The 13,524-nt window shown below is 46.0% G+C and overlaps 1 protein-coding gene across 5 annotated transcripts; it reads right to left on the bottom strand.

The window, feature by feature from the left end:
- Positions 1-1,840: 1,840 nt before the first annotated feature.
- On the bottom strand, positions 1,841-12,368 carry prdm11 (PR domain containing 11). 5 transcript variants are annotated; one of them, XM_047034725.1, is made up of 9 exons: positions 12,042-12,367; positions 11,353-11,467; positions 11,145-11,236; positions 10,741-11,003; positions 10,473-10,540; positions 10,050-10,237; positions 6,409-6,498; positions 5,660-6,250; positions 1,841-5,053 (listed from the first exon to the last, which is right to left on the bottom strand). In XM_047034725.1, the coding sequence occupies exons 2-9, from the start codon at positions 11,415-11,417 to the stop codon at positions 2,892-2,894; spliced, it is 3,519 nt and encodes a 1,172-aa protein (XP_046890681.1). In that variant the 5' UTR covers positions 11,418-11,467; positions 12,042-12,367; the 3' UTR covers positions 1,841-2,891. The 5 variants fall into 5 exon arrangements, with proteins under 5 accessions (XP_046890681.1, XP_046890682.1, XP_046890683.1 ...); XM_047034726.1 differs by having other exon boundaries at positions 12,130-12,367; XM_047034727.1 differs by lacking the exon at positions 6,409-6,498 and having other exon boundaries at positions 12,042-12,362.
- Positions 12,369-13,524: the final 1,156 nt, after the last annotated feature.

Below are 13,524 nucleotides of genomic sequence, written 5' to 3'. Positions count from 1 at the left end.
TTTGGCGGTCGCGGAGGCAAAAACCCGGGCATGGGAGGAGTTCGGCGAGGCCATGGAGAATGACTTCCGAACGGCTTCAAAAAGGTTCTGGACCACCATCCGGCGGCTCAGGAGGGGGAAGCAGTGCTCTGTCAACACTGTATACGGTGGGGATGGTGCGCTGCTGACCTCGACGGGGGACGTCCTGGATCGGTGGAAGGAATACTTCGAAGACCTCCTTAATTCCACCAACACGCTTTCCGACGTGGAGGCAGAGTCTGGGGACATCGGGGGGGGCCCTTCTATCTCTGGGGCTGAGGTCGCCGAGGTGGTTGAAAAGCTCCGCGGTGGCAGGGCCCCTGGGGTGGATGAGGTCCGCCCGGAGTTCCTTAAGGCTCTGGATGTTGTAGGGCTGTCTTGGTTGACACGACTCTGCAACATCGCGTGGACATCGGGGACAGTGCCTCTGGACTGGCAGACCGGGGTGGTGGTTCCCCTCTTTAAAAAGGGGGACCGGAGGGTGTGCTCCAACTTTAGGGGGATCACACTCCTCAGCCTCCCTGGGAAAGTCTATTCAGGGGTCCTGGAGAGGAGGGTCCGTCGGATTGTCGAACCTCGGATTCAGGAGGAGCAATGTGGTTTTCGTCCTGGCCGTGGAACAGTGGACCAGCTTTATACCCTCCGCGGAGTCCTGGAGGGTACATGGGAGTTCGCCCAACCAGTCTACACATGTTTTGTGGATTTGGAAAAGGCGTTCGACCGTGTCCCTCGGGGGCTCATGTGGGGGGTGCTCCGAGAGTACGGGGTACCGGATTTCCTGATCGGGGCTGTCCGGTCCCTGTACGACCGGTGCCAGAGTTTGGTCCGCATTGCCGGTAGTAAGTCGAACTTGTTTCCGGTGAGGGTTGGACTCCGCCAGGGCTGCCCTATGTCACCGATTCTGTTCATTACCTATATGGACAGAATTTCTAGGCGCAGCCAGGGTGTTGAGGGGGTCCGGTTTGGTGACCTCAGGATCGGGTCGCTGCTTTTTGCGGATGATGTGGTCCTGTTGGCTTCATCGGGCCGTGACCTTCAGCTCTCACTGGAGCGGTTCGCAACCGAATGTGAAGCGGCTGGGATGCGAATCAGCACCTCCAAATCTGAGGCCATGGTAATCGACCGGAAAAGGGTGGAGTGCCATCTCCGGGTCGGGGAGGAGATCCTGAACCAAGCGGAGGAGTTCAAGTATCTCGGGGTCTTGTTCACGAGTGAGGGAAGAATGGAGCGCGAGGTCGACAGGCGGATCGGTGCGGCGTCCGCAGTGATGCGGGCTCTGCATCGGTCCGTCGTGGTGAAGAAGGAGCTGAGTCGAAAGGCGAAGCTCTCTATTTACCAGTCGATCTACGTTCCTACCCTCACCTATGGTCACGAACTATGGGTAGTGACCGAAAGAACGAGATCGCGAATACAAGCGGCCGAAATGAGCTTTCTCCGTAGGGTGTCCGGGCTCTCCCTTAGAGATAGGGTGAGAAGCTCGGTCATCCGGGAGGGGCTCAGAGTAGAACCGCTGCTCCTCCGCGTCGAGAGGAGCCAGCTGAGGTGGCTCGGGCATCTGATTAGGATGCCTCCTGGACGCCTCCCTGGTGAGGTGTTCCGGGCACGTCCCACTGGGAAGAGGCCCCGGGGAAGACCCAGGACACGCTGGAGGGACTATGTCTCTCAGCTGGCCTGGGAACGCCTTGGGGTCCCCCAGGAAGAGCTGGCGGAAGTGGCCGGGGGGAGGGAAGTCTGGGCCTCCCTGCTTAGGTCGCTGCCCCCGCGACCCGATCCCCGGACAAGCGGCAGATGACGACGACGACGACGAACCTTGTTCTTCTTGTGAGTTTGAAATATTTCAAAGAAAGAAAACTTACTATGTTATAAAATTGATACATGTATTCCTCCAAACCTAAAGCATATTTTTGAATGAAACCTAAACCTAAAGCCATCTTGTAATGTTTGAAAAACAGAACACACTTAAAAAATGACCAACTATAAAGGCAGCAAATATAAATGATGATAACCAAATATAAAAGGCAGGCAACGAAACAACTATTGAAGAGAATTATAATCAAACCAGGTGTGGTTATAGGAAACACCTTCAATAATCAGTAAATAGTATCATCAATACTAATAATATACATTGTTGGGTGCAAAACCAAATATTGACCACATCCCCTCACTGTAATATTTTAAGACATAAAACTCACAATAACAATATCAATCACCACAATGTGCAAAACAATCGACTTCTTTGCATGGCCTAGCACAATAGCACCTTTGACTTTCTCTCTTATGACTTGCATTGTGAAAAATGGCACAATCTCTAATGACAGAGAATTACAATACTTTTAAAATAGTATACACCTAGATTTATAGTGTGGTAAATGCTGTTGTCATTTCACTGTTAATTATTAAGTGGTTTCATATTTCAGTGAAACGTGCTCTAGTGCCATGACCTGTTTGGCACGTGTCACTTCCTGCCCACAGTTCACCCATGCAGGACGACACGCCCAGGAGAGAACAGGCAGCTGAAACCGTCTGTTTTCTGCACGTCTGAAGTGCTAAGTGGTAACATGTCATACTGTGCTTTAATTCTATATTTAACATACTCAAGCAAAGATAGCAGTTTTGACCTGTTCTGTCTCCTTGATTTGCTGTGTTCCTGGTCTTCCCTTTAAAGACCAACCTGCCACCTGAGAGCTTGACGCTATCGCAGGTACCCTCTCACACACTGCTGTTATTTGAAGATCACACAGACTGAACCATGTGGGCAGCATGAACATGGCACATCTCTGAGGCTGATCACAGCCAAGAATGTTGCTCCCAACAACTTGATGGCTTTCTGACGTCGAGACACGAGCAGGTATGTGCCACTTGGGGCGTGTCTGTCAGATGTCAGGGTAAAAGTTGGTGTTTACGTCCACACTGTTCAGCACAGACTTCTGATCAGCAGTGGACATTCGGTTCAACATTTCTGCCGAGAGAGAGTAACTGTTCCCGGACTTCTCTTCAAACCAGCTGTCCAACGGTCGCTTGCCGTCGAAGTGAGCGATGGGCGGCCCGTTCACAGCGAGAGTCAGCAGGTCGTTGGTGTGGTCCATGGTGAGACGGGAGCGGTTGTTCTTGCGTACTTTCTGCAGAGACACTCTGCCTTTGTCGCAGCAGGCAGTGGAGGTCGGCAGGACCCTGACAAGCTGCAAGACACGATTAAGAACAGGGAATCTCTGCCTGTACCTGCAGATGTGACCCACCACCTCCTTAAAGCCGTTCATGCTGTAGTAGTCTGCTTTGAGATCCCTCCACTCCACCATTAGGTTGCTCCTGGCCTTGGTCTTGTCCTGAGGCGTCTCCCGTCCAGCTGCAGGGATCGTGTCCAGGTGGTCAAACATGAGAAGGATCTCCTCCTCTCCGTAGGCTCTGAGGTCGTCCCTGTTGTGAGGCCAGGTGTTGAGGTCCAGAACCCGACACGCTCTGGCCACGGCTCGGCTGTGCATGTCCAGCCGCTGAGACAGGATGCTCTGGCTCCTCTGGCAAATCTTCTCCCGGATGGATTGAAATTTGGATTCCGCAACTCGCAAGTTCTTCAGGTCAACACCATTGAAGCTTTCACGGAAGTTCTCTTCGAACTCTTGCAGGTACTCCCCAGGGCAGTCCACTAACTGACCGATCTCAAAGATGGCCTCCTCGATCTTGGAGTCTACTTGAGACACCAGCAGGTAGTCACCCTGGAAGATATAGGCCAGTCGTGAAAGAACAGCAATGATGTCCAGAAGAAAATAGATGAGCTTCACCGACTGGTAGTCCATGAGGAACTGTAGCAGGGTCAGAGCAATGGCGGCCGCGTCCGCCCTCTGTGTTTGGCTGCTGATGTCCTTAAGGTGCGTCACCACCTCCAGATAATCCTTGATCAGTGCGTTCAGGACGTTTGGCTCGCCTATGATCCAGCGAACGGCTCTGATGTCTCCCAGGAACTCAGTCTCCTCAGAGAGGGTGGGCGCTGTGGACCGCAGCTCGGCCATCATGCGAGGAGAGTACCGGTAGAAGCTGAGCAGCTGTTTCAGGTTGTTCTCCAAGTCTTCCAGACAGGACAGCTCCTTCCCACTGATGGCGTCCAGCACCTCTAGGTGAGGCCGGTGGATCATCACAGGGAGGCAGAGGATCCAGGGCAGGATCTTCTGAAGAGCGATGTACAGGCTCGCTCTCAGGCCAGAGGAGATGTTGGCTCCGTCCACTCCCAAACCAACCACCAGCATGTCTTGAAACCTCAGGCCCAGGACGCCGAAGGCCCGCTCGATGGCCTGCAGGTAGCCGTCCACGCTGCCAACACTCAGCCTTTGAAGGGAGAGGAACTCGGTGGCAGGCGGGCCATCATTGGTGAGGAACTGCACGTAGACACCAACCGTGTCCGAGAGCAGGTCGTCGTTCTGCCCGTCCATGATAACGCTGAGGAAGGGAGACAAGCGGATCTTCTCAGCCAGGTCTTCCTTCAACGCCCTGGCAATGTGGTGGATGAGGATCTGGCAGTCTCCCTCGTTCATGTACTGGTCCACCACCTTCAGATCGCACCTCTTGAGCAGCTCGGCCAGAGCCCTGAGCTCCGAGGTGGGCCTGCCCTCCAGGGCCAGATGGTACGCTGCGTTGAACAGCAGAACCATGTTCCTACACATCTCCTCCGTCTTCTCCGGGTGCATGCGTAGCTTGTAGAGCTGCAGGCACTTCTTGTGCAGGTTGCTTTGGCTGTGCAGCTTGATGGTGTGGATCTTGAACTGCTTGGACCCGATGATGAAGGCGGACGTGCGCGAGGACTGGACGGTGTACTGGCGGCACACGTGGCACCACATCTCGTTCAGCGTGGGAGAGTAGCGCAGGAACCAGAACTTTTTCAGCCACTCCTGCTTGAAACGGCGGATCCGTCGGCCGGGCCCGGCTGCCATCTTGGAGGGGTCGTCCACAGAGACCATGAGGTCAGCGGCGATGGACTCGTCCGCCGAGTCTGCGTCCTGATCATCTTCGTCCAGCGCCACCGGGATCGGGGTCATGGCCTCTATCTCTGCAAGTACAGAGCATGAGAAAGAACTTGAGAATTGTGTTGACGAACTGCAGTGCTAAACCTGGAGGATTTAAGGCATTTTTACATAATCATTTAATCAAATTCAGCTGAATTCCATGAAAACCAGGAGCCAACTGAATGTGTTTGTGCATAAGTAGGGTATGCTAAATCTGCTTAGCTACAGGATAAAAACCTAATTTTGTACAGCATCGTACACAAATTCTGTACATTGTGTCTTTGGCTGTTAATTATAATAATTCACTGAAAGGGACGGGTCAGTTTAAAATGGTTTTAATAAAGTAATGATGTCACGTAAGGTCACATGGTACAAAGATAAATAGCAGTGTGCCAATGCTTCTACTACCTCTCAGCAAACAGAACAACAGAAATCAACATTCATAGGCACTGAGATCAGGCTACATGAACCTTTTATGTTTTAAATACATGTTTCTGAAACAACACCCAAAAATGTGTTATACCCAAAAAGAAAAAAAAGAAGAACAATATTAGACTTGTAAATCATAACACAGCAACAGAGCAAATTCCTTTTTACAACACAAGACAGAAAAGGTTTCAGGTCAGATGGTGGTCGTTCCCCGGACCTACCTTGAAAATCTTCCAGTGGCGCCTGCTCAGGAAGGGGAGGGGCCAGGGCGTCCATGTGCTCGCTGCCCCGCAGGCGTGACACCTCTGCCTCCAGCTCCCGGATCCTCCTCTTCAGCCTCACACAGTTGGGACAGAACGAGGTGGAGGGCCCCTCGTAGACCTGGCTGTGGTTCTCCTCTGCCTTCAGCGTGTGCAGATTAAAGTCAATGTCCGCCTGCTCTGAGGAGTTGAAGCCTCCGCCCAGACACTGCGCTTTACTGTCCTCCTGGGCGAGGCACGACTTCCCGCTGGGGGCTGCGAGCGTGCCGGGAAGGCTGTAGTAGTGCGGGGCATGCAGGGACCTGGTCCTCTTCAGAGACAGCGAGCTGTTCATGGGGGTGTTGGCACCTTTACAGGCCTCCAGAGAAGCTTCTACAACATCCTTGAAGATGAGGTCAATCTTCTTCTTCTTAGCTTGGGGTTGGCCCTCCCCCTCCTCACCGCTGAGCTTCCCCAAGCCCTTCCTGCTCTGCAGAGACGACCTGAGCACCGGGCCTTTGCTGTCCTCCTGGGGACTGGACAAGGCATCCGACTTCACAGCACACGGAGAACCTGTAAGACAACAGAGAATACATTTGCTTTGTTGCAACTGTGACAGCAGAAGGAAGGAAGTGTCCAGTATTGATAAATGTAGTCTTCCATCCTAACATTCAAGTAGATAGCAAAGGAATATAAAACAGAAAGCAGAACAATAGACCTGGTTTGCTTACCTGCAGAACCAGAACAGGTCAATGATCCGGAATGTTTTGTTTCTTCTGGATTTGTTCTTGTTAATTTCAGCTGATAACAATGTCTGTTGTCTGACAAATAAATGTAGGTCTACAGTGGTAGTCTTCCTCTAAAAAGTTCCAGAGATAATGGAATCTGTGCCTGCTGCACTGACATTTATATATTTTTGTATTTTATATGTCATATATCACAGTGTGCATTTGAAATCACCATTCATACAGTCATGGAAATTGTATTTATGAAATCCAACCAAATCTATGAATATATACAGTGCCCTCCAAAAGTATTGGAACAGTGAGGCCAATTCCTTTATTTTTGCTGTAGACTGAAAACATTTGGGCTTGACATCAAACGATGAATGTGAAACCAGAGATCAACGTTTCAGCTTTTATTTCCAGGTATTTACATCAGGATCTGATGCACAAATTAGAAAATATCACCTTTTTGTTCGAACCCACCCATTTGTCACGTGAGCAAAAGTATTGGAACATATGACTGACAGGTGTGTTTTGTTGCCCAGGTGTGTCCTATTACATACATTATTCAATCAATAAATACCACTGAATGTCTACACTCAGGTTCAGATTGGGTAAGATAGGTTTTGTCTATGCAGACTGTATTCAGAGGTGAAAACAACATGAAAACCGGAGCGCTGTCTTTGGGTGAAAAACAAGCAATTGTGAGTCTTAGTGAAGATGGAAAATCAATCAGAGCCATTGCAGAAACATTGGCCATAGCCAGTACAACCATTTGGAATGTCCTGAAGAAGAAGAAAACTACTGGTGTACTAAGTAACAGACGTCGAACAGGTAAACCAAGGAAAACATCAGCAGTTGATGACAGAAACATTGTGAGAGCTGTAAAGAAAGACCCTAAAACAACTGTTAGTGAGATCAGCAACAACCTCCAGATGGCAGGAGTGAAGGTATCACTATCTATTGTTCGCAGAAGACTTCATGAACAAAAGTACAAGGGCTACACCAGAAGATGCAAACCACTCATTAGCAAGAAGAATAGGAAGGCCAGGCTGAAATTTGCCAAAAAGTACAGAGATGAACCTCAAAAATTCTGGGACAAAGTTTTATGGACTGATGAGACAAAGATTAACTTTTACCAAAGTGATGGAAAGGCTAAAGTTTGGAGAAAGAAAGGAACTGCTCATGATCCCAAACACACAAGCTCATCTGTGAAACACGGTGGAGGTAATGTCATGGCTTGGGCTTGCATGGCTTCTTCTAGGACGGGCTCATTAATCTTCATTGAGGATGTAACACATGATGGCAGCAGCAAAATGAACTCGGAAGTCTACAGAAACATTTTGTCTGCCAATTTAAGGAAAGATGCAACCAAACTGATTGGCAGAGCCTTCATCATGCAGCAAGATAACGACCCAAAACACACTGCCAAAACAACAAAGGAGTTCATCAGGGGCAAGAAATGGAAGGTATTAGACTGGCCAAGTCAATCTCCAGACTTAAACCCTATAGAGCATGCATTTTACCTGCTTAAGAGGAGACTGAAGGGAGGAACCCCACAAAACAAACAACAACTGAAAGAGGCTGCAGTGAAAGCCTGGGAAAGCATCAAAAAGGAAGAATGCAAAAGTTTGGTGACGTCAATGGGTCACAGACTTGCTGCAGTTATTGAAAGCAAAGGATTTGCAACTAAATATTAAGTCTTATTCACTTAAATATGTTTTAAGTATATCTGTTCCAATACTTTTGCTCACATGACAAATGGGTGGATTCAAACAAAATGTGATATTTTCTTAGTTGTGCATCAGATCCTGATGTAAATACCTGGAAATAAAAGCTGAAACGTTGATCTCTGGTCTCACGTTCATTATTTGATGTCAAGCCCAAATGTTTTCAGTCTACAGCAAAAATAAAGGAATTCGCCTCACTGTTCCAATACTTTTGGAGGGCACTGTATCTTTAGAATAAGCTAAAGTAAAATTAATATAAATACTGTGCTTCATATGAAACTGTTTTAATTCATGGAAACACAAATAACTCAACTAATGACCAAGACTGACCGCTCAGTGCTGAACCATCGCTTAACGACACGGTGACCTAAACACTATGGAGGATTATAGGGGCCAAAACTAAATAAATAAATACTTGGATAAATAAACAAAAACACAAAGCTTAAATAAATGACACAAAATATATAAATGTTACATGTATTTGTGTGTATATATATATATATATGTTTACGTTTTCATGTGTTTACATTTATTCATTTATACTTACATTTATTCATTTATACTTACATTTATTTATTTATACTTACATTTATTTATTTATACTTACATTTATGTATTTATACTTACATTTATCCACGGTGAAACTTCCTGCAGCAAAATAAATCTGTCGTCCCCCCGTCACAAAGTCAGGGGGCGGGTCAAAGCCTCTGATTGGTGGTTCAACTTGAATCGACTGCTTTTGACTATTCCAAGGTGGCAGCACCTTGTGCGGATTCAATGAATGAAATATTGAATGCTACAGTGGTCGAAATGTTGGCGGAAGCTGAAGAGATGGAGGCACCTGCCAGTTCACTTTTTTTTTTACATCATATTGAGAGCTTCTCTGAAATTATAGGAATGATATTGGCCCTAACTGACACAGACATCAATGAAAATGTGTTCACGATCCTCAGCGACATGATACAGCATAGGGGTGGGCATATCGATCTTAAGACCGACAGTGGACGGGTTGGGAAACCCGGCAACTATTGATACCAACGTTGGTATCAATAGCCTGATTGATAGCGTGATAAGATCGATACTTAAGTTTCATTCCACACTGAGTACACAACTCCCTTTACATCATAGTGGTTGTGCAAACACCGTCTAACTTCGCTCAAACTCACTTTGCCCCTCCACATGCTTTTCTAAGCCCAAAGTATCGGTATTGGCAATACTGGCCCTGTATTTACTCCTTGGTATCGGATCTATATCACATCGTGCAGTGTCGCACACCCCTAGCAGCTCTAGAGTGAGGCGATAGAGGATCCCTCTAGCTTGAAGAGAGCTTGATCGACTGGTTGAGCCTGCCTGGTGTGTAATACTGTTCATTCACCAATCAGAGGCTTTGACCCGCCCCCTGACTTGGTGACGGGGGGACGACAGATTTATTTTGCTGCAGGAAGTTTCACCGTGGATAAATGTAAGTATAAATACATAAATGTAAGTATAAATAAATAAATGTAAGTATAAATGAATAAATGTAAGTATAAATGAATAAATGTAAACACATGAAAACGTAAACATATATATATATATATATATATACACACAAAAACATGTAACATTTATATATTTTGTGTCATTTATTTAAGCTTTGAGTTATATAATTATTTATTTATCCAAGTATTTATTTATTTATTTAGTTTTGGCCCCTATAATCCTCCATACAACACCTCCAACAGCACCCTCATGTGTTTCCGTTTGATTATGTCACAGAGTTTCATGTATCAGATGTGCCAACAAAAATCATTGAGAGTCTTAATCCTCACAATAGATTTCAAAATAAACATGTCCCCCAAAAAAGTACTTGACATTTCTCTCGCAAGGTCAAAGTAAAACATGTTACATTTGGGAGGGAAAACGGAGGCGTCTCACCTGTGTCCAGACTGCGGGCGATGCTGTCCTGTGAGACACTGTGCAGACGACTTATGTAGTCAGTGCCGTACCACACTCTGAGCTTCTCTCCCGCCACAAACTGTCGACACACACGGAAATATATCTCCTCTTCGTGTTGGAAAGCAGTCAGGTTCCTCTCGTCCTCGTCTGCGGAAGTCTTCACATATCTGGAGGCAACAAGTTCAAAATGTTTCTTGAGAGTATAACACCGTAAGATTTATTTTATTTTATTTAAGTCAGTGCACATACAAAACATATCAGTTGTAAATGTCTTTCAGATGTGTTCTTAATGCTGCCCAAGCATCAAGTTAAATGAATGAAGTTAAAGCTCATCAAGACAAAGGTGCGCTTATCGGCTCAATTGTTAAAACTAAGAGTCAACTTCCTGTTAAAGATACGGACCTCATCCAGTTGGCTTTAGTCGCATCACTGCCATCAATGGATTTGTACGTGTTGTTCTCATCAACGATCTAAGAAAACCAAGAGTTTAGGAAGAAAATGCCAGCTGTAGCAGAATGGTGTTTTGGTTTTAAAAAAGAAAGAAAATGCTAATAGATGACATTTGAGACATATATTCTTAACCAGTCAGTACAACACAGGTCCTGTACTTAAAGTGTTGGCTTGTGCCACACTGAACCTATCTGGGAAAAGCACACAAAGCTCAACTCACTATCCAGGAGAACTGCCCAGAAGACTGGTCCTTGGCCACTAGCTCCCCTTGAAATGGACCAAAGATGGATCCCTTCCGGATGTTTACATCCACACAGCGCACATCCACCTCATCCCCCTCCAACACTACCTTCAGCCCTGACGGAACAGTCAGCGCCGCCCTGCTGGACGCCCCCAAAGCAATCGGGGTGTCTGGCACAAACACCGGCGGCCCGTGACACGTGGGACATTCTTGCAAAAAGTACTCTCTGCACTCCTCACAAACTGTGATAGAGGACAAACAAAAGAACAACACAAGAACCGTCTTGAGATACCGTATAATACAACGTAGTAACTGTTTCAACAACTTTGTTGTTGCACTAGTTCCAACTCATCCATAACAACTGAAATGCTGCAGCTACTCACACCAGAGGTCTCTGTGTTTGGTGCCGTCAGAGGGCTCCAGGTCTCGCTTCACCTGCTGGCTCATGTTCTGCTCTGTCTGCTCATCTTTGAGACTGTGCCGGAAAGCACACATTTGACATAAACACCAAAGGCTGATGGACACATTGCCTGTTGCTGTCTGTTGCACGATGCCTAATCCACAACATCTGGTTGAAAGGTACTAGCCTACCCAGTGCTGCTGTTGGGCTCAGGGTCTGACGATGGCTCAGTTTGAAAGGCTGTCAGTTCTGCCATTGTAGAGCAGGAGACAGGGATCACTGACTTCAGTGCTGCATCTTTCAAATCTAAACATTTCAGGAGAATACACAATGGTTTACGTTCGTTTTGCGCAGAGAAAAATGATCATTCAAATGTTGAGTGTATTACAACAGTCTTTATGTTTGAGTCCGACATATAGTAGCCTATATGCATTAAAATGAGTGACCTGAACTCTTCGGATCATTAATTCCAACATAACAGGTGAATTTCAAAGGTAACTGCGAACATATACGCAGACGCTTCAGAAAAAAAAACGTTCATCCGAAATTATTTGGGATGAAAACTAGCGTGCTGATTGGTCCGCGAGTGTGCCTCTCAAAGGGGGTCTAACAGCTTTGTAAGGAGACGGAACAACAGGACTCACGGTTGGCTACAATCATACTGAAACACAAACTTGCGTTCCTAGCCAAAGTTTGACGTTCCGCTTTTAAGAAGAAAAGCACGAAGCCACCGCAACTGGATTGGAGTGACATAATGTATGTCGCAGGGTGCAGCACAGTCGAATATTTCCTCGACTTTCCTCTGCAGGCAGTTGGCAATTTGCCTAACGCTTTCGGAAGCCATTTTCATTGGCCACATTGGCTAGTAAGAGAGATTCACCTTCCACAGAGTGTACTGGAGGGTCTGCACCGACCTCGTAATCTCCCGACCTCCTCTTGAACCGCGGTGATCTCAACTGATTACTCACCACCACTCAGCAGTTTCACTAGTCCAGGGCGATGCAAAGTTTTTTCTGATGAAAATTATTGCTGCGAGTCAGCCCCTTCTGCAGGCTTTGACCACCATCTTTTTATTACAGGAAATGACATGGAAAACGGAAGAAAGCAAACTGACTGCAGAGATGAGAGACGCAGTACAAAAATATTATTATCCCAGGTCCAAATTCTGTTTAAATGCACGTACGTTTAAGCGTGATGCGCGTGGCCCGTACCGCCGTGAACGCGCGAGAAACATCATTCAGTAATCAACACAGAAGACGTAGATGTTTACCGACTGCGAAAACGTTACGTTTACTTGTTTGTATCCTGAAAAGAGAGTTAAAAGCTGTTATCTTTCCTCAAACCTTTTAGGACTACTGTAATGAACAATCATAATAGAAAAGCGCATACATACCCTTCACATTTTTTGCATTTATCAATCTTCCACACCTCTACAAAGTAAACTAATGATGTATTGTAAGGTGATAAAACACACCGTTGATATCAGTTTAGTATCTGGTTAAACTGCAATAACAGTAAGTTAAATACGAACATGATTAGCTACACTGAATTGAGACCATGAAGCGAATTTGCTTTTCACAATTTATTAACAAAATGATAAAATAAATAAATACAAATTGATCAAAATGCTGCTAATATCAACTTCTTCCCATGTTCCCTACAGTATTTTCTAAACACTGCATACAAATAATTAATCACAGAAGAGGCTCAATACAGGAGAGCGGTAAGAGACCCAGGAGACCAGTCACAATGTCAGGCCAACAAACGAGAGATCTGTAACAGAAGAGAAGTCAAAAAAATACACACCTTTTTAAAATTATTATGAAAAATACAAACAATCGTACAAATATTCAGATCGTGTAATTAACAATTTACACATTATTCAGCGCACCAGGTGAACTTTTCTTTATTAATATCGCTACAATGCATCTTTCATCAAATGGAAGATTATTTTAAAAATGACTTTTTGCACTCAGAACCCCTCCAACTGAATGAACTGTAGAGGTAAGAAGCCACAGGTCTGCATCAGGGTAGTTACAACATGTGAATGAGTATTATGGGATATTGAAATGTATTAACAATACTAGAAGGCCACAATCATGACTTGGGTATATCATCAGAACAAAAAACCTGAACTATATAGAGATGCCAATGAAAATAGGGTAGGGAAGTTAACAGGATGAGGATTCATTGGAATGAACTGGAAACACAATTTTTATGCACAAAAATGAATTATTTCCACCCACAGTACCCATCTACCCAATAACATACAATCTGAGGCCGTCTCAGCTGCCAGACCAAATCCTTTACGCTTGAGAACGTACACTACACTTGAGAACGTACACTGTGCTGAAGCAAGAATG

This window comes from Hypomesus transpacificus, chromosome 14 (genome assembly GCF_021917145.1).
Source record: "Hypomesus transpacificus isolate Combined female chromosome 14, fHypTra1, whole genome shotgun sequence".
Classification (NCBI taxonomy): Eukaryota; Metazoa; Chordata; class Actinopteri; order Osmeriformes; family Osmeridae; genus Hypomesus; species Hypomesus transpacificus.
Note: the sequence above shows the minus strand (reverse complement) of the source record. Positions and strands in the feature narration are given on the sequence as shown.

What these genes read in the sequence shown, in the direction of transcription:
- prdm11 (XM_047034725.1), bottom strand. Translation starts at nt 11,417, where the DNA reads ATGGCAGAACTGACAGCCTTTCAAACTGAGCCATCGTCAGACCCTGAG. An exon ending in CAAACACAGAGACCTCTGGT is followed by an intron (nt 11,004 to 11,144) that starts GTGAGTAGCTGC and finishes CCTCTATCACAG; the next exon opens with TTTGTGAGGAGTGCAGAGAG. An exon ending in CGCCCGCAGTCTGGACACAG is followed by an intron (nt 6,499 to 10,049) that starts GTGAGACGCCTC and finishes TTTATTTGTCAG; the next exon opens with ACAACAGACATTGTTATCAG.